General features: G+C 33.8%; 2 protein-coding genes across 2 annotated transcripts; one reads left to right on the forward strand and one right to left on the reverse strand.

Annotated features, from left to right (window-relative positions):
- Window positions 1-4,076: 4,076 nt before the first annotated feature.
- On the forward strand, window positions 4,077-4,732 carry LOC130719030 (30S ribosomal protein S16-1, chloroplastic-like). Its single transcript, XM_057569683.1, has 4 exons — window positions 4,077-4,206; window positions 4,287-4,332; window positions 4,406-4,587; window positions 4,683-4,732. The coding sequence occupies exons 1-4, from the start codon at window positions 4,077-4,079 to the stop codon at window positions 4,730-4,732; spliced, it is 408 nt and encodes a 135-aa protein (XP_057425666.1).
- Window positions 4,733-5,190: 458 nt separating this feature from the next.
- Window positions 5,191-9,398, reverse strand: LOC130718096 (alpha-galactosidase-like). Its single transcript, XM_057568563.1, has 15 exons — window positions 9,045-9,398; window positions 8,701-8,759; window positions 8,529-8,585; window positions 8,032-8,066; window positions 7,668-7,771; window positions 7,509-7,584; window positions 7,355-7,413; window positions 7,202-7,267; window positions 6,993-7,076; window positions 6,625-6,689; window positions 6,412-6,494; window positions 6,206-6,296; window positions 6,042-6,091; window positions 5,627-5,767; window positions 5,191-5,538 (listed from the first exon to the last, which is right to left on the reverse strand). The coding sequence occupies exons 1-15, from the start codon at window positions 9,236-9,238 to the stop codon at window positions 5,434-5,436; spliced, it is 1,269 nt and encodes a 422-aa protein (XP_057424546.1). The 5' UTR covers window positions 9,239-9,398; the 3' UTR covers window positions 5,191-5,433.
- Window positions 9,399-21,281: the final 11,883 nt, after the last annotated feature.

Consider the following 21,281-nt stretch of genomic DNA (forward strand, 5'->3'; position numbering starts at 1 on the left):
TGTTGCACATTTGCATTTGACATGTAGTTGAGATTTTGTAGTTGGCTCTTCATGGCATTGGTGTTGGTTCGCCATAATAGACATTGGATAAAATTCAAGGGTATCCAAAGCTCATACACCCAAGGTAACAGTTTTTTCATTTTTCTATTACGCATACTTAAAAAACATTAAATAATATCAAGTTATGGTTATTATACTCTGTTTAATCTAAGACATGCTCCCTTAAATATTTTGGGTCCTCAACAAAGAGAAGCATCTATCACTCGCACTTATTTGGTTTAAACTCTCTTTAAGTATCAAAACCTTATTTTATGGTCCTCGAAAATCACCATCAATGTGTTCCAACTTCCAAGAGATCCTTCATACTTTTCTTTGTGTGTTTTCTCTTTCCAATTGTTTAGTTTTTCCATCCTGAAACTGATTTTGAAGTTTTATTTTCCCCCTATAATTTTATGATCTTGGCGTCATCTAATTATGCTTTTTTTTTGTTTTGAACTAATTTTATTGATTTTTTTGGCATTTGGATGAAAACATTTATTTTAATGATTATGCATGCTTTCACAATTTTTTACTTTTTTTCTTCATGGTCTTATATTTCTCATGAACTACCTTCAACTACACCTCTTCTCTCCCACTCCATGTTCTGTTCATTTACCTTACAAGGGAGAAATGGGCTGCAATGAGCTTTTAATGATACCAACTACCAAGTGTATTCTGCTTTTGATATGTAGTTGAGATTTTGTAGTTGGATTTTTGTATGAATTTGGGATGGATCAAATGTCTTAGTAGTAGAAATAGGTATTCTTGTCTTGGCGAAAATTGTATGTTTAGTAGGATTTTTTAATTTTCTGATATATCATGTTCCTTTTTGGCAGCTCCAACATGGTTTGACTATCAATGGGTGGCTGAGACTGGTGTTCTAACACATTTTGGTCAGGCTGCATAATTCCCTGCGTTTTGCTTTCATTTTGTCTGTTAAATGTGGCAGATTGTATGGACAATAAATTGAGTGACGAACAAGTTTTGTTTTTTTCTGCTTCAACTGGCAGTAGGTAAGAATAGTTCCCATCTCTCCTTTACAAGTTTGAAATCTTTTAGTCATTTTCTTTTTTTCTTCTCTTATCCCATACCACTTAACAACTTCTTAGCAATTTGCAGAGCTTTGAAGTATCTCACTTCCAAATTCTGTCTTGGTTGGATTTGCATCGTTGAATCAGGTATGTATTGTAGTTGATTTCCTTTTTGTGGTTCTAACATTTATCACCACATGCAAGAGATTGCCCACAAAGTGATTGCACAAACAACTTTTAGTTTGTAGTTACTTTAAAATTACAAACTCACCCGCGCACATAATGTGGTTCTGATTTTGGTGTCATTCTTATATATGAGAATGATGTTGAGTTTTTGCCTCATCTTTTAATTATGGTTCTGCCGGGATAGATTGTTATCAATTATTCGTCTCTTTCATTGTCACAGGTAGTTTTTCCGAAATTCTAGCGTGAGGGTTCCAAATATAATTGATGGAAGGAAAGCCTCTCGAAGTCATATATTTGAGTACCCACCTAGCTTCCTCAGCGGTTGACTCACACAACTTCCGTCATAGTTCTCTTTACTTTCAGTAATTTATGTTATACCTTTGTCTCTCCCGTCAACCAATATTTTATGCAGAAATTATGTATGTGTATTATGTCCCTGATAAGGTGCTGGTCATTTGTAGAGTTCAATAAAACTTAAGCCTCTTAAAGCTGTTTGTTTTCATGACAAGGTTTCTCTTTTATATATTTATTTTTTCATTATCTTTGAACTACTCATATTTAATAATTGGTACAAATTCTCTTTCTATGCTCTTATAATCTAGATTACTCGACCCTTCTTCTTAAAAGGCACTTTTGTTTACATATGTTTTATTTAACATATAACTAACTTGTCAAATTCAAGGATACTAATATATTCTTGGATGCATCAAAATATCATCCAAATGATCGACCTCCACCTCACTACTTTCTTCTATTGAAACTTAGGACAATATCTTTTATCATGATTGGTGGTTTGATTGTCTAAATAGATCTATTTTATGTTCTATATATTTCAGCTACATACTAGACAGGGTTCCCCGAATTAGAAGCTGACATGCAGATGAAACTGTTTGGATTAATCAGTTGTCAATACATGACTGCTTTGCTTATGGCAGTTCATTTGGCTTTTGGTGATGTTCAACATTGAGATTATTGATAAACTCATTTCTCTTCCATATATGTTGAAATGACCTTGAAGTTGATGGAACACTTAGGAGTCTCTGTGGAACACACAACTTATTGCTTTTGTCCAAACTACGTTTTTGAAGATCACTAATGCAAAACCAAACTCTTTCTATGAATAATAGTCATGTGAGGAACCACAGTGTAATGATGCCTTTTACTTTGAAATAATTATTTAGTTCTATGCAACTACCAAATCTAAAATGTAGCGGCCAATCATTCAATTCTGTTTCTAGAAAAATAGATAACCTTTAATCACTTGCTATTGATGTCTTTCAAATTTTACATTTAAGATATGCATGTCGTTTGGGACACATGCTTGTGTGAAACTATTTTTAATTTCATTTGCTTCCTTCTTAGGACTGCTCAAAATGAATTGTTTGATCAAGCATCCCTTTGTGCCCAGTGAGTGATATATGGAGAGATAGGACTATCCGAACTCTAAAGTGAACATTTTCTTCAACTAATTGATTTAAGTCAACCTTCAACAAAGCAAGTTATTACACTGTTGTGTCAGCTTTATAAGGTTCTCAAATTTAAATTAACAAAAAGAATCTAAAATTCCAAGTTGCTCACTTTTTTTTCATTTTTCTTCATCATCAGTATATCCTATTATTTAATAGATATACATAATACTATTTAATTTGTATATTTGTATAATAGTTCCGATTATTCCAATAATTAGATTATTAGCTAAATCAAAATTTTGTAATGTATCAACGAAACCCCTTTAGTAAGCCGTCATGGCCGATTAATTCAATTTTGAAATTATTGGCTGAATTTTTGTGAATATTGTGCATGACATAATATTTATATTAATCTAAGATTAAAAAGTCACCGTGCATCGCACGGGTTATTTTCTAGTAGAACATACATAAGCTTATCAAATTAAAGTAACACTTTGTTCCTACCTCTTCAGAAAGAGGAGAAAAAACTCAGATAAAGGTGGTTGTCCTCCTTGCTGCATCCCTTTCTTAGGGTCAATCTGGAAGCACATACAATCCAATAAAGAAAAAAGTAGAATCCAAGTCAGAATAACAGAAACACATAATTCTACATGAATACAAACACAAATGGAGAAGATTGCCCCTACTGCTCTACTTTGCAGCTGTATCGGGTCAATTTAATAGGTTCTGGAAAGCCCGACCCGACCCATAAAAAGGTTTTGATGGGTTTTTCTTTGATGAACAGTGGTTCCCATCCTCTGGATAGAAGATAGAAGATTAATTGACAAAAAAAAAGAAGATAGAAGATTCCATATAACATTTTTTTTTATAATTTTTAATTTCGCCGAAAAAACATTTTATTAATGTAATTTTTAGGCTCATCCTTCGTTTTCATTTAGACAGACAAATGAAAAAAACAAGAAACCTAGAGAGACCGACGGCACGGCACGGCATCTTCCCTAATTAGTTCTACTCACTCACTCACTCACTGAGAAGATCGCATATCAATACCTGGTTCGGGGAGTTGGGTTTGACACCCCACCTATGGGGCTTGGCACCCCACTTTATCAAATACGGAATTTAAAGTTCCGTATTCTCCATATTGAATACGGAAGTTAAAATTCCGTACTATATTTAAGCATGCGTGTCACATTTTCAACCACTCATTATATACTAAAACAGATACGGAATTTTATTTTCCGTATTAATACGGAAATTTAAATTCCGTATCTGTTTTAGTGGGGTGCAAAGCCTAGGGGTGGGGCTCCAAACCCAACTCCCCCTGGTTCTTAGTGAATGAATGAATTTTGCAGGAAAGGAATCAATTCAATTCATTGAGACTTGAGAGTGAGTTGTAAATTGTAATATCAATATGGTGGTTAGGATTCGATTAGCGAGACTTGGTTGCAGGAACCACCCATTCTATCGTGTCATTGCTACTGATAGCACAACAACAAGAGATGGCAAACACCTTCAAGTCTTAGGTTACTACAATCCTACAGGTTAACATTATTCTTTCTTTCTTCAATTTTTCAAATTAATTAATTCCTTTTTTAACTTGCACTTCTGAAAAATGTAACAGGTAAAAAAGACAAGCAAAGAATGAGCCTCAAACTAGAAAGAGTGAAGTAAGTTTAAGTTACTTGTATTTATCAATTTACATCTTTATCAATTTACATCGATTTCCCTCTTCTTGTTTAGGTATTGGCTTTCTGTTGGAGCTCAACCTTCAGACCCTATTGAGCGTCTTTTATCTCAAGCAGGGTCAATGGTGGCAATGGAACATCAATCTGATAAATACCTTGTTGATGCTGCTTTAACTGCACATACTCTAAACCAAGACCAACCAGCCAATACCAATCTCAATCCCAATGAACAAGATGGTAAGTAAATTTGACACTCCTTCCTTCCCCTTGAATCACTTTTAATTTTTTGTTTGTTTCTTTTTTAATTATTATCCTTATTCATTTACATTTAGGCACAACATCTCTAGAAGCCATATTTTCAATCGGCTTAACAGTTAACTGAAGAGGAAGGATAACTGCCTGCCATATATATTTGAAGAAGCTAAGCAGAGGTGTGTTTTGTTGTGAGCATCATCCAAAGCAAGGGCAATTCATAGGTCAAATTTTACACCCTGTTATGTTAAATACCCTATAGAAATAAGTAAATAACATGTTACTCCTGAAACTTCCAACTAATTTCTTTGGTTGGAACTTAGGCTAGTTCAATAGCAAAAGTAACTCATCTGATTTTGGATTTATTGGTCTACCCTGTCATGCTGCATGTCTGTTGATTTTTATGTTTATGCAATCTTTGTCGATCTATATGATTCAATTTAAGGTATCATCCTGTTGTCTAATTTCTTATGTTAATTCTTTTGCTACATTGGAAACTAAAACTGATTGACTATCAAATAACTCAGCATCAATCAACTATAGAGTAACTACTTGCTCAGGTGGCTCATTCCAATATGCCAACTAATTTTGATGCCTGAGTTACACTTATATATGCCAGATGGTGACCTCTGGAGAGATTTGAAAAGCTTATTATATTAAATCAGATGGTTCATTAAAATTGCAAATACAATTAAAAATTCAATGACAACTTAACTTGAATATTATACATAATTATTTTGTTGAAAAATAATATCATGCTCCTTTATTTGTCGTTCCTCTGTAGGAGCACTGAATGGTTTCCCAATACTCTAGTAAGTTGAAACTTGATCACTAGTGTTTATATTTTCCGCTTTTGGGAGTCAGCACATACATCTTACAAGCGTGTGAATCTAGCTCAGCAGAGATTTCTCCCGAAACCGATGATTGTGTTGAGTGCTGTAGAATTAAGTACACATCATCATATTCAAAACCATAGTGATTTTAATTTCTATACACGACAAAGAACAATATAAGTCTATCTTACCTCCCATAAGTCTCTAGCATCAACTAGAGTTCCTGGTTTCAAGCCAATGTCAGACCAGGATGCAGTCACTGTTGCATTTGATGAGCTTCTATTCCATAAGATCACTGCTACCTTCTTACCTTTAAGAGGACCTGCCCACACCTGCCACAAAACCTTTCTATTAAGAAGTTGTACTTATAAATTATGACCCAAATTAAACATATGTGCATGTAAGTGTATAGATAGACATGCAGTCCTACAAATTATTGACTTTGACTTCAGAGTCAATTTTTTTTTATATTTGCTTTATTTGTATTACTATTAACTAAAAGCATAGAGTAGTATTAAATATATAGAAGATGGTTACAAAACCTTAGCTCTAGTTTCATTGAATATTCAGAGAGAGAGAGAGAGAGGGGGAAAATAAGAAAATTACCTCCAAATTGTTATTAGTTTTCACTTTCTTTCCTTGAACTCCTAGTTTGTCTGTAATACCACAAGAAGATTGTAATTTGTAAGTTTTATAGCATTCATATGCATTGAAGAAATCAAAGCCTTTTATCATTGAAGAAAGTCACAAGTGCTTTTATCTATTCGTGCCTTGGTTTACTGCAATAACTTCCGGGTTGGTTATTAGTTCACGAGTAGTGTTATCCATAGCACGAATGTCACAACCAACCAATAAAGGAGCCTATATATACAAGAGAACACGTTAAAGTGTTGAAAATCATAATAAATTTTCTTGAGATGTTACAAGAATTTTAGACATTTATATAAGCATGTCATTAAATTTTGTTTAATGGTACCTTAGCTAATGCCCATATGCTGAAATGAGCACGGTATTCTTCTGTGGTCATGCCTCCGTTTCCAACTTCGAGCATGTCTGGATCTGATATTCATATATCAATGACATATGTCAGGATCTAATATTGAAGTTTGGTGTAGATGTAATAGTAATATTATGATGTTTAATGACACGCATATAATAAACTATGTAACTTGAGAGGTTAAATTAATACCGTTCCATCCTCCAGGTCGAGCATAAGATGCCCATCGATCATTTGAATCCGCTATGGAAGTCATACTAGGGGGGAGAGAAATCAGTTTGCAATGTGGAAAATGAAGAAACAAACTCTAATACAATTATTTTAAAATAGAATCCTGAGAACTGATGACTTCTTGGGCTCAATTAGCATATTTGGATCATGTCCTCATAATTAACTATGAATTCCATAAGCTTCTCCTCAAAATTGATTATGGCTTAAAAATCAAGCATAGAAGATTTTCCAAACATGCATTATTATATGAAACCTTAACAAGGCACTCTTCAACCAATATATTTAATTACTCAACAAAAAGTATGAATATGAAATACATTCATGCTCACCTTTCCCAATTATCCTCAATATCTCCTGTTGTTCTCCAACTATTTCCCAATATTTTGCCCCAAATTGCTGGGTCTTCCCATCCCCTATATTTGAGAAAGCATTTCATTATATGTGATGTAGTTTCTTGAAACTAAAAGGTTAAAGAAAATTAAACCCATACTGATTTTACTTTATTTTTATGTGAGAAATAATCCTCTATTTGACTCACCATTCGCACATAGAGAAAAAGATTGGCCTTCCAGTGTTGAGTAAAGCTTGGCTCATTGGTGGGTACCTGTTTTACAAAATGTAAATGAAATTTTGAATTCCTGATTTTTATATAACCACAAATATCTATTTGTATTTGAAGGCCAACCAATACCTTTCTTTGACACTTATACCATTATTTTCACAATTATCATACTTCAAGTAGTCAATTCCCTACAGTAACATTTAAATCATGCATTAGTTAACATTGTGTAGGATGTAATAAGTTGATAAAAACCAAAAATTACTTTCAAATAAGTTCATCATACCCAGGAAGCAAATGTTTTTGCATCTTGTTCTTCATGTCCTAGCGATCCCGGCATACGTTTACTGCATGTTTGATTTCTGTAGAGTTTGTTTGTGATTAGAAATGCTTACATAATCATGGCAATGCTCAATATCAAAGTTTAAGGTTAATGTGTTGATACCCAGCATCCGAATAAATCCCCAACTTTAGACCTTTACTGTGAACATAATGAGCTAGAGCCCTAATTCCGGAAGGAAATGTTGAAGTCTTAGGAACCATATTTCCCTGATATCGTTTTAAATTTGTCAGATCTATTGAAAAAGGATAACACAATATATAAAATTTAAAATTTCTTCACCTATCGTTTAAGCAACAAATACCATATAATATTAAACAATGTATGAGTATATGACAGCTTGCATGTTTTTATTTTTATTTTTTCACTCTTCTTTTAGCAAGATTTTTTTTTGCACAATATCGGTAATCATATACTATTAAGAGAAAAAAAATGAAGGAAAAAATTCCAGGGCATTGATATTGCTTACCTGATGGTCTCGATTAAGTTCGGCCCAACAGTCATCTAAAAAATCACAATAAAATTAATTAAAATTATTCTTTACTAGTTAACAGGAAAAAAAAAGAGATTGTTTCTTTACTGAATGAAAAAAATTGTACCTTTATTCAATATGCTTTTGATTTTTGTATGGGCACAATACCATTATAAAATTACTATGTAATATTTATTCATATGTTTCTTTTACTTAAAACATAAATATAAGAAAGTTATTTTTGTATGTATTTCTTTTACTCAAAAGAGACATCCATGAATGTTTTTTAGATAACTACAATATTTTATTATAAAGACATGAAAAGGAAACCATAATAAAAATGATGGGCAAACGCAAAAGCAAAGCCAAAACCAAAAAAAAAAAGAAAAACTGACACTTGCTAAAGAAAAACAAACAATACCCACCCACTATACATTATTTATATCGGGTACTCGTAAAAATAAAGGCCCTGTAGGAATTTTTAATATTTGTACCTAAATTAATATATTTGTAGCCCAAGGCTGCAAGGCCCGTTGACACCATCGCATCAGCTGAAAAATAAAAAAATATTGAAAATCAAGATTTGTTGAATCACATATGCATGAAATAGTAAATATAATTAATCACCTCATTGAATCTAAACTGCACATGTAATCATGAACATACCTGTATCTCGAATTAAACTTTCATTGATATCACAACCAAAGCGATTCCAGCTATTCCACCTGACCATATATACACTTTTGTGAATTTAACAAGAAAATAATTTGAATTCTACTCTAAATTAAGAGATTTTTCTCGAATTAAAATTAGTGATAGTTTAAAATTAAAATCCACTTGACTTCGCCTAGGATCAACAACTAATTCTTACATTTCATATTCGTACGATTGAACATTTCCTTTTGAATAACAAAAAAAATGTTACATTTTAAGTAAACACATGACTCATGAGTGGATAAGTTTTTTAAATTTTCAACCATAAATTTGCTACAAAAATAAAGAGACGTTACCCCATAGGAGGTGTCTGGCCTAGTCCATTTTGAATGAAGTATGTTCTAACTTGGTCGGTGGATATAGAGATCTCTCTAGTTTTGTTCACCAATACGCGAGAAGCTACAGAACCACTTGCATTCATAAGCATGAGGAAGCAAAATGCAAGCACCAATATTGGTAACCTACCTGAGAATGAAAATTGCACTGCCATAGTACTATACTATATATATATGTATGAAGATGTATAATTTTGTATATAGGTGTTTCAGAACATCAAAGCTATTAGTTTAATAACTTTGATGTAGAAGTTAATCTATGTATCAAGCTGAAATATAGAGCAGGCCGGGTACAAGAAGAAAAAAGAGATGTGCTTTCTGGCAATTAACGTTGGCAATTTATAGAGAAAATGAAAGTGATTGTTGACAAGTCCTAAATTCCCAATGCACCTGCTTGTCCACTTGATCGATATATAATATTAATGTTTTTTATAAAAATATATAATATTAATGTTGATCCTTAGTTTATAATACCAATACATTATTCTGTTGCTATTGTCTCTTTCACCTTTTGGTTTTTTAGATAGAAGAATGTCGTTTTCTTGCAACAAAACTGAAATTTCGGCATCTTATGGTGGTAATGATGTGTTGCTCTCTCTCTCGTTCATATAAAATTCATAAATGTGAGGATTGGGTTGTTATAAACGCCCATTCATTTCATAACAATATTGGGCAAGTTTCTTTTTTTACCAGATTTGAAAGAGTTGTCTAAATCACTAACAATGGGAATAGGCCATAGACTGTTTTTATAAGGGGACTATGACCTACTTACATCACTCACATGTCAGTCCAAGCCAGAAAAAATTAGTAAATAAATATGGCATAGAAGCATACTTAGTTAAAAAGGCTAGACTGATACCATTCAAAAAGTCTTGCGTCCGCGAGAGTTAACTCAAGTGATGAGAGTTAGGGGACATAAGGGTTGAGAACGAAGGGTGAAGGGAGCCAAGGTTCAAACCCTAGTGAAGAAACTTAAGATATGTTAAGAGAGGATTATGTACAAAGTATTCAGAACTCTTCCATATTCAATTTGACGTAATAAGGACGGGAGAGGGAGAAGAGACAAACAGAGAAAGAAACATGGACTAACTGTGCTAAAAAAAAATATCACCTTCATGAATTTATGACCGTGACTTATCAAAATAAAAAAGTCTACTACTCCATAAAGACAAGCGTGTTAAAAAACTATAGATTTAACTGTGTTCAAAATCTCAAATTATTGTAATTTCCAAGATATTCCAATATGTATTAACATTCCACACTAGGAAAATATTTAGAACAACTAGAAGATATTTAAGGCTTAGCTCAGATGAACAAGATTAATTAGCTGATATTGAGAGAAGGTAAGCACCCGATGATAGAAGTTAAAGAAAGAACTTATAAAAGATCTATTACAAATAGTTATCTAAAGAGATTTGAGGTGGGTGGAATGTACTAGTTTTACATTAATGAGGATGAATGAAGCTCAACTCTCATCCATCCTTGTCCATGAAATTTCCTAAATGAAGAACCGTTCATAGTGAAGGAACTTAATTTTGGCGCATATTTAACATAGTTGTGTCTGGGAAAGTTGGAGGTTGGAGGAGTATCATGATGATGACTAAATCGGTAAGGGTTGCATTTGCTATATCGAGGACTCCTCCGGTGAAAGAAGGCTAGGATAAAACAAGACACAATCTTCAATTGATATGTAGAGTATCTTAACTTATTACAAGTCGAAAATGGTTTAACGTAATTTTTTTCATCAGTATAAATTCTAACCCATTTGAGATGCATGTTTACTAGTGAATTTTTTCTTCGGTGAACTTTTTTTTCATTGAGTTGCATGGATGAGATGGGGTTGTCCCCTGATGCTGTTAGTTATAGCACTGTTATTTCCGGGTTTTGCCGAACCAGGGAGCCAGCGAAGGCGACTGAACTAAAGGTGGAGATGAATGAAAAGAGGATCTGATGGTGGGATGAATGATTATTTAGCTGAAGGTAACTTGGACAAGGCTTATAATTAAATTGGATCATGATTTTTTTGTCAAATTTTGTTACCTTATGTGTGTTTTTGAATGGACTTAATAAGAAAGTTAGGACAAGAGAAGCTAAGGGGGATCATGAATTGTTTGTTAAGTTTGATATATGAACTCTGATAGAGAACTGCAGTAATATTAATGAATTTAAGCGTGTGGAGATGGTGCATTATGGGTTATGGCTATGTTCCTCATATGTTCTCTGTACTTGTTGTTATTAAAGCTCTATATTATGGTGGAAGGTACAATGATGATTTGGGTAATTCAAAACACATTGAGGAGCTGTAATCTCAATGATTCTGAGCTACTTAAAGTACGTCATGTAATTGATGTTAGGAAATGTAAAATTGATGCTCTTTTGGATGTGCTAGCTGAAATAGCCATGGATGGCATGTTACTTGATGGTGGAAAGTGCTTATATCCTTCAGCAAGTACTAATATCTTTGGTTTTGCTTGCTGAACTCTGTTACCATATAAACCTTGAGCTGACTTTTCCCGCTTGCATCTATCATGCTTTGGCTTGGAGACTTGCAATATAGAAAGTTCTCCCTTGTTAGGAAACCAATTTATCATCTTTTACCTGGAACTCTACAGCTATCAAAGACCTCCTTCTAGACCAGGTCATTTTGATCTTTTTTTTAATTGTCAAGTATGAAGTAACTTGCTTTTAAATCACAAGTAGAAAATGTTTTTTTTTTTGCACACTGAAAGTTTTATTGATTGCTTGAAAGCCATGGGAACAACTCTTTCATGAGATAGGTGATGAGAAGAAACCCCACCCAAAATATTACACAGATTTGGTACAAAGACCTCCTCAATATACAGAAAATTCCTAGTTCCTTAGAGTTACTACAAATCAAACTGGTCTGTTTATGAAAAAGAAGCACAATATAGAGAAATACTATCAGCGTAAAGGGCCTCCAAATATCAGTATCCTATTTCATAGTCAGCCAATATCCTCCCGCATAGTCAGTAGCACAAGGTAGTGGAGTGTAAGTCACTCGTAGTTTTAAGTTCTCTACTGGTTTTTAAAGGCTCGACCTCAACCTCTAATTGTTTCTTGTACTGTAATAATCAGGAAATGTGAAGGGAAATTTTCTTATTATATGTAGTATTTTAGATAATATTTTCTCAGCCAATTGTTTGATGTTACTTTTTTTTCTTTTAATTGTTTTGATTAGTATTATCACAGTGAAGACAGTTGTGGGTTTAACTATAAGTTTTGTGGCATGGAAGACACATAACATGTGGAAGACAAATAACTGAAAAATTGGAGGAATGAATGGCTATGGGTTATTGTAACTTGTAAATCATGTTCATAGAGAGCAGTGATCAAGAGCTTTAGTACAGACTGATGTTATCTTATTCTTCTTCTTTCTGTTTTGAAATATAACGACTTTTATATGGATTTTGCAATTTTCTTGGCTTCTGCAGGTGCTACTTAATTAGGTTGTAATTGTAAACTGACAAAAGAACAAATTGTGATTCTTAGCACATTTCCCTGCCACAGCAGAGTGATCAAACATGTACTCAGAAGTGGCACCTCCAACATATGATATCATATAAGGAATTCAACATAAGGAACTTAATGTAAGTTTTTTCCTTAATTCTGGTAATCAAGTATAGTTGCTATATATGACTTTTAATGTTTTTTATACTATTTTGGAATCTGTGGATTAGTGCTGAGAGCTTAAGCTATGAAATCAAATCTTTAATGTCGGCTTGTCGGTTGTTGATGTTATGTTTTACTTCTCTTGGTCGTCATCATTTTAATGTACTACATTGGGGATAGAGTTAAGTATTGGAGAGTGATAGCTCGTGGTTAAGGTTTATTACTGCCTGAGGCTGCGTTCTGTTTTTAGTTTTAAGTTTTTCTTTGAATTGGTTCTCACATTGGTGTAGAGCTAGCATTGTTGATTGTGACGTGTTGATGTGTACTTAGGTATCATTATAAGACTCAACCTCCCTCAATCATTCTAAATGGTGTATGAAGGAGGGGGGGGGGGATAGTGCATTTTAGAATCATATTATTGTTTTTGTCATTAGATAGCTAGGGAATAAAAAAAAATTGCAAATTTCGCATGCATATAGTAGTATAACCTGCACCCTGCTGATAAATGTCCAACTGGATCAATGAAAGATTGAGTTTCTTATATTGATCAGCATAATAGCAATCATTGAGTTATTTGTCTGAAAATTTTGCAGGAATTAAACTATGAGAGGCTCAGGAATATGTTTTGTAACATTGATCATCATTCAATGATTAGTTCTTTTCTTTCAACAGAAAAACATAAGCACTAAATTAAATGCAAGAAATGCATGTGGCACTAATCTGTCTGATAAAACTGCGTAACTTTATGGTCATTCTATCTGTAAATTCCGCCAAACCTATCATGTAGTTAATTCTTGAAATTCTTGCGCCGAGATATTTGTAACAAATAGCACCATTTTTCCCTCAATGCTAAGTAATGTGAAGCTATGTTTTCGTATATTGATGCATCTATTATTCTATCTTTTTGCAGGGGTGTCTTGAGTGGAATAGCAGAAAGCCAGAAAGCAGATAACTGTCAAATTCTTTGCTTCTAACTGAGAGCATAAGACAGGGAAGTGAAGATTTAAAAAGAATTCTCAAATTATAAACAATCTTTAGATGTTTAAGACAACTTGTTCATGATCTATATCAATAAATATGCAGCACTCATACAAAAACCAAATTCACCTTAATCATCTTCACATATAGAGCCTATTAAACTTGTTTTTGTGTCTTCCTCTCTCATGGCATGCAAATAGACATTAAAGAAAAATATACAATCCAATAAATCATACATTGTTTTTCTTTTCTTGATATGTATCATGTATGCACATTTGAATCTTGAACACACAACACTCAAACAAAAATCACAACGGCAAATATTTGAAATACTACAAAGGTAAATAAATCCATACCTTGTGAGATCACAAGAAAAACTGGTGTCCGCCTTCTCTGTTCATATCTGTTCACCATGGTGCATCATCGCATTCAATCCTCCAAAATATACTTCATGTGTATTTTATCTCTACTAGTTTGCTACAAATTGACTTCGGGCCTGGAAGTCATCTAAATCACTTTTCCAATGCGACACAGGTTTACACCACCGGACACCATGCATGTACTACAATTCAGATGACTTACAGACCCGAAATCGATATGAAGCAAACTTTTTTCCGGACACCATTCTTGAACAAATTATCTATTATCTTGGGCTGTGAGAACAACCCTTCATGTAGGGACGGGTGAGAAATTAATAATGAGTGAGGAAAGTAAGGATTACAAAAGGGCTATGACCTAGATAGATAGAAATCTATTAACTTAATATTAAACGATTTTTTTTTTGAACAAAAGATAAAATATTTAAAATTTTGTAATTAGTTAAAACAATAATAAAATTGTATAACAATCAAATATAAATTTTGAAAATAAATTAATTTAAAATTCTAAAGAAAGCTCTAAAAGATAACTAGAGAATAATTCTCAAAATTTTATAGAGGTTAAGGATCAATTGAAATTCAGAAAAGTGGTCAACTAATTTGAGAAAGATCTTATTCAAAATTAGGAAACAAGTAAATCTTTATCAGATTTCTTCACAAAAATACAAATTTTCTTAGCAACTAACCCTAGGAGAGGCTAGGGATTATAAATAGAGGAGTATTTGTGGTAAAAGGGGAGCCTTGTCACTTCCTAACCACCAACTATCTCTTCATCCACCTTGACGGCACAACCCGCTACTTCTTTATTCTTCCATCTACCCCTTATTTCTTCACCGTCCAACATCACAACTAACATCTTCTTCAAACTAAAAAAAAGATAACTCTTCCTTGCGTTCAACAAAACAGTGCCTCACAACCGATGTTTCACTCTTAACCCCAACGCAAACAAATCAGAATAGATCTTGACATGGTTTCCAAATATCTCTTGAAGAGGTTGTATGGAACGTGATTTTTTGTGCTAACATGGAGGGTGCTTGATTGAAATGTCCAGAGACAAAGACAAGGTCAGTTTCGTCTAATGAAAGCTTCTGATGCTGCTTCAAAGGATACAACAGGATGAGTGTTGATGCATCTTTTAAGGTTAATCTCATTTGACACTTGATTTTGTTATTTTCCTATTTTTATATGATGTGATATTATTGTTTGATTTCATTAGGTGATTTTATCATAGTGTTTATTTTTGTCTAAAATTAAAAATTAGAATTAGAAAGATTGTGTACAAAGTTTGTGTTCAACGTAATATAAAATTCTCTTCCTTCAAAAATATAAACGTAATATAAAACTCTCAAAAATTTGTAACATGCATTAAAAATATAACATACTATTACTTCGTTTTATCCCCCAAGGTATTCCTACAACTAACAGTGATGAGACTAATCCTTAAAGTTATAAATGATGTTAAGTGGGTAGGCCTATTCTAACAAATATTTTTCCATACGCACCACCGGGAATCAAATCCTGGACTAGACTCTTAAAGAGTCCAACTATCTATTAATTGTGTTATACCTAATTAGTACATACCATTATTATAAATACGAATTTATATCATAATTATTCTCCCTCTATTTATATATAAATATAAGTAATCAAAAATGCCTTCGAATCATTGTATGAATTTCAATTGAAGATGTTTTTTTTTGTTACACCGGCAATTGAAGATGTTTGCTTGGTTTTTTATTTTCTTCTGGAAAAGAATTTTGTTTATAGAATTAAAATCAGTATAACCACATTTTTTTTGAGAAATAAAGATCATGAATAACCATCATTAAAATTTATATTGATTACAAATCTCTTGGCCACGTGTTTCCCAATACAAATAATAAAATTACAAATGATGATAAATAAAGAATTAGGAATAATAAAAGAAAAAATAATTATGAGAAAAATTCATGAAAAATAGTTTTAACTATGAACAATTTATATATATATATAGTATATGTACCAAAATACACCAATACATATATTTTTTTTTTTTGGTACATCGAAAAATACCAATACATATATTTGAGATTGATAATTATAATATGTTTTCCCAATATTATATATAAATTTTAATGTTTTAGTATATTAGCAATGGTACTGATCAAATAGATCTAGCCCAACTAAGTTATTACAAAACAATGAGGTAAAGCCCAAGAACATAAGTCAAAGAAAATATGGCGTGCTGTAACTTCAGTTATAATTATACCCTTGTTTACCTAAAAAAAGTGTTGAACCATTGGAGAGATACACGGATACTCGCATGGTCGGGCCTAGGGCACTTTAATACTATCAAAAATCATGGGGCAACTAATATTTGATATATACTAGACTACTAGTCTACTAGTATTATACAAAAATGTTTAAATCTTATGGGGGCAGTTACCCCAACACACTACAAGTGTGTCCGTCCCTGGCCCAATTAATAAATAATCCTTTATTTTACTTAACAAAAAATATATAAAAAATATTAAATCTTCTTTCTTCAGTATGATAAGTAGGTTTGAAATTATTAGATTTTGTATAATTAATTAGAAGTACTGTTCTTAAGTACTGTTCTTGTGGACGTCGTAGGTGTTTTTACTTTCCCCACACGTAAACAACTCCCGAATTTAAAACTCTAATCACATACCATTTTAAATTTGTTTTGAGGGTTCCAATTTCTCTTAATAAATTGATGTTGACTCTATATCATTGTTTTATATTATTTTCCATTTTCCCATCATGACCCTAGTTGCGTTAGACCCACATTCTCATAGAGCGACAACCAAGACTTATGGGTGAGCTGCATGTAGATAGTAGAATGGTGAGTCGTGGTGATCTCACACCCGATTGGTGACTTATGTATCCCGAGTGCATGTTTGATGACTCATATTTTCTACTCTTTGAACTCCTTAATTCAATTTATAGTACTAACGTTAATTTATATGATAATTAAGAAAATTAATTTAAAAAGATTGTGCTTGAATTTATAAATTGCATATCTATCTTTTCCGTATGAAACTTGGAGATAAAGTTAAGGTTTTAGCTTCATTTTTTCGATAATCCAACTTTTTTCATTAATATTGAGTATAAAGGTCTCTTTGAAGTAAAACAAAATAGAATCAGTTCATAATCAGATCGATCCCTATTGAGTATTGAAAATTTTAAATCTATCAATCAAACAATTTCAAATTACTACATTATAAATCATACGTGTGAAATATATTTGGATAATCAATTTGAGATCTTTCCCTTTGTGCGGTCTGCTTGTTCTAGTTACTTTAAAAAGACAACTTTGTTGTCTATGATATTCACACCTTACTCCAACAGCAGACTTCACTTGAACAAAAATACTGCAATGGAGAACATACGTGCTTTAGGACAAAACAACTCAAGTCGTGTTAAGAGAGAAGATCCTCCAACAAGGGTATTCGTGTGCAAGTTTTGCAGTCCTTCAGTAACGGCTACGCATTGGGTAGGTATCAAAATTCCCACAAGAAAGAACGTGTGACGGTGAAAAGGGAAAGATTTTAACCTAGTTACTGTGAGAAAATCTCTTCTCTTTTCAGCGCCGCACGTTCTTTCTTGTGAGAATTTTGATATCCACCCAATGCTTGACCGCTACTGATCGACTGCAAAACTTGCAAACGAACACCCTTCTTGTCGGAGGATCTTCCCTCTTAACACGACTTTAGTGTTTTGAACGAAAACAAGTATGTTCTCTATTGTGATATTTTTGTTCAAGTGAAGTTTGTTCTAAATACTTTAAAAAGACAACTTTGTTGTTTATGATATTCACACCTTACTCCAACAGCAGACTTCACTTGAACAAAAATACTGCAATGGAGAACATACGTGCTTTAGGACAAAACAACTCAAGTCGTGTTAAGAGAGAAGATCCTCCGACAAGGGTATTCGTGTGCAAGTTTTGCAGTCGTTCAGTAACGGCTACGCATTGGGTAGGTATCAAAATTCCTACAAGAAAGAACGTGTGACGGTGAAAAGAGAAGAGATTTTAACCTAGTTACTGTGAGAAAATCTCTTCTCTTTTCAGCGCCGCACGTTCTTTCTTGTGAGAATTTTGATGTCCACCCAATGCTTGGCCGCTACTGATCGACTGCAAAACTTGCAAACGAACACCCTTCTTGTCGGAGGATCTTCCCTCTTAACACGACTTTAGCGTTTTGAACGAAAGCAAGTATGTTCTCTATTGTGATATTTTTGTTCAAGTGAAGTTTGTTCTAGTTACTTTAAAAAGACAACTTTGTTGTCTATGATATTCACACCTTACTCCAACAGCAGACTTCACTTGAACAAAAATACTGCAGTGGAGAACATACGTGCTTTAGGACAAAACAACTCAAGTCGTGTAAAGAGAGAAGATCCTCCGACAAGGGTATTCGTGTGCAAGTTTTGCAGTCGTTCAGTAACGGCTACGCATTGTGTAGGTATCAAAATTCTCACAAGAAAGAACGTGTGACGGTGAAAAGAGAAGAGATTTTAACCTAAGAGAAGAACTTTCATCCTCAGGTGCACCCATAGAAGAGGCTGGTGTGGTGAATGAAGTTAAAGTGAACTATGACCCTAAATGCTCTGGCTGCTCTGATGGCGTCCTTATTCGTTGTCGTACAAACAAAGATTGCTTAAACATGCCATGCGTAGGAACACCCATGTGCGTGAACCACATATGTGTTTGCGAGTAATAATGTTCTTCCTTGACTATAAATAACCAATAAATGCTTTGAATGATCATATATACAATCTTAAATATTAGATTTTATTTTGTATTTTTTTAAAGGAGAGATTCTAGTTCATGTCAACAACATTAGAATTTATTATTAAGTATGGTCTAGATGTTTTTGTTATACATTAAAAAAAAAACTCATGCGATTTTTATACTGAGTAAAATTTAACTATTATTTGATTCACATGAATTCACATATATTGGACCAGATGGTAACGATAGACCACTTTCTTCAAAAGGTTATTTGTTCGATTCTCACTGCCGATGTGAGGGTTGTGTTGATGAGGGATATGTAAGCACATTTTTAATTGATCTATGATCCTAGATGCATGTCATAACTCGTGATGGTGATCAGAGCTGAACTCACACAAACTTTTTTTTTAAAGTCTCATATGTATACATATTAAAAATAATTCAATAATTTGTTTCCCATAACTATATCAAGCATACAATACAAGTAAAAAATCATTGTTTATTCTGTAAGAAATCTTCATAAAGTATATACATTTAATTAAATATTGAGAAAAATGTACATGCCCTTATAATGAAAATATTTCCTTTTTTTTTTTACAGAAAAAAAATTTATTGGATTTGAAAATTACGTGGGAGCGTTGCTCTCATGTAAAAGGGGATCATCACAAGACAAACCTAACCCACCCGCTTGAATGGCTAAACTTAGAGAAAGTGCCTCATTAAAACCTTAATAGGAAAAACTCAATTGGGATAAAAACCTAATTAAGGGAAAATAGTATAACATTTTCTAAGTTGACCTTTACCTCCCAATAAAACCCCACCATGACACCCACCAAATAATCCCACCCAAAACCCACAATCTGATACTCAGAAGCTAAATGACTAGTCACTCGATTCACATTGAAATTTACACCACTGCCTCCCTGAATTGATAGGAAAACCAAGACACCTCCCAAAATTAGAAGTGAAAGGAATCAAGGTTTACCCAAAATATGATCCCTCTTTGATTGAGGTACCGACTCAAAAGCTAAACATGGGAGCTCTCAATACTAACTCTAAGGCCTGAAACCATATAAAAATGTTGAAGGAACTACTTAACTAATCGGGCTAGAGAAACCTTAGCCTTAAAGAAAAGAAGCATATCATCCGTGAAAAAACAAAAGCGAAATACTCAAACCATTCCTAGAAATCTGAATGGACTGCTAGCTACCTACATGAACACTAAGAAGAATCACATGGACAAATCTATCCATGCAAAGTTGCAGATATTACGATTCTGTTAACCAAACCTATTATCAATGTCGATTGTTCATAAGTACGTATGGATACCTTCTAGTTACTCTCTCCTCCAAAAACTTGGTTGCTAGGTTTGCTTCTTTGAGTCGCCGCCCCCTTGGGGGTTCCCCTTTACCTCCACTAGGGAGGCCCTTTTCCCCCACAATAGGTGGGAATTTTCCACCCTAGGTTGATGTGCTATCCAATAATTGGGTTTTTCTTTGCTGTTTGTCTCTCCCTTTATGTCTGGGTTTCCTTCCCTCTATATTAGCCACACATTTCTGCTCCTCCCATGGGTCTCTGTACACCTTATCGTGTAACCACCGCCGTGTTGACGCCATGTTCTTCTCACAACCACCGCCGAGCCACCTGCGACCACTCACCATTGTGGCCTCCACCTGCTTCCACAAACCACCAACCGCAGCCATTGTCGTATACAACGGTACCTCCAAGGTGGTTTCTTCCAGATCTGGTTTTCTGCTTGTTTGGCCCCCTGTTCTATAGTGCTATGCACCATTGACCTTGTAGCAGAGATGTGTTTCTGTTGATGCCTGATGGAAGAGTCAACAAGGCTGATAAGCGACATATAAAGTTTCAATATAAAATTTTCGCTTTATTTTAAGCAGATGACTTTGGGTTGAGTTTTGGAGTCATCGTCATTTCCGTCTCCACCATCGATCCACTACCATCCCCTCTCTGTGGTTGGGTGAGGGTTGTCTGACCTTTGGTTCATGGGTCAGGCTTAGAGTTACATGCTTGGGTCTTCTTGGTATTTTGCAATTAGATTTTATTAATCTCCTAGTTTCTAACTTTGAATTAGGTGTGGAAAAGAGTCTTGGTCTCAAGCAGTGTTATCAGACTTGGGCCGGACCGGCCGATTGAACCGGTCCTACCAGGAACCGGTGAAATGACCGGTTCGAGTCAGTGATTAGATCTGACGTGCAACCGTACCGTTACGAACCGAAATGAATCGGCCGGATTTACGTAAAACCGGTGACTTGGCCGGATTTGAATGAACCGGCGAGTCATTTAATGAGGAAAAGATGAGGATTTTTTGAAATGGATTTTTTTGAAAGTTGAAAAGAAGAAGATGTAAAACTTGATTCTTTATCCCCAATTACATCAAAAAATGAGAAGAAAAAAAATGAAGAAACTGGATTTTTTCTCCTCATTCACATCGTTTCTCAGTTCATACGTTTG

Source organism: Lotus japonicus, chromosome 5 (genome assembly GCF_012489685.1).
Source record: "Lotus japonicus ecotype B-129 chromosome 5, LjGifu_v1.2".
NCBI classification, from domain to species: domain Eukaryota; kingdom Viridiplantae; phylum Streptophyta; class Magnoliopsida; order Fabales; family Fabaceae; genus Lotus; species Lotus japonicus.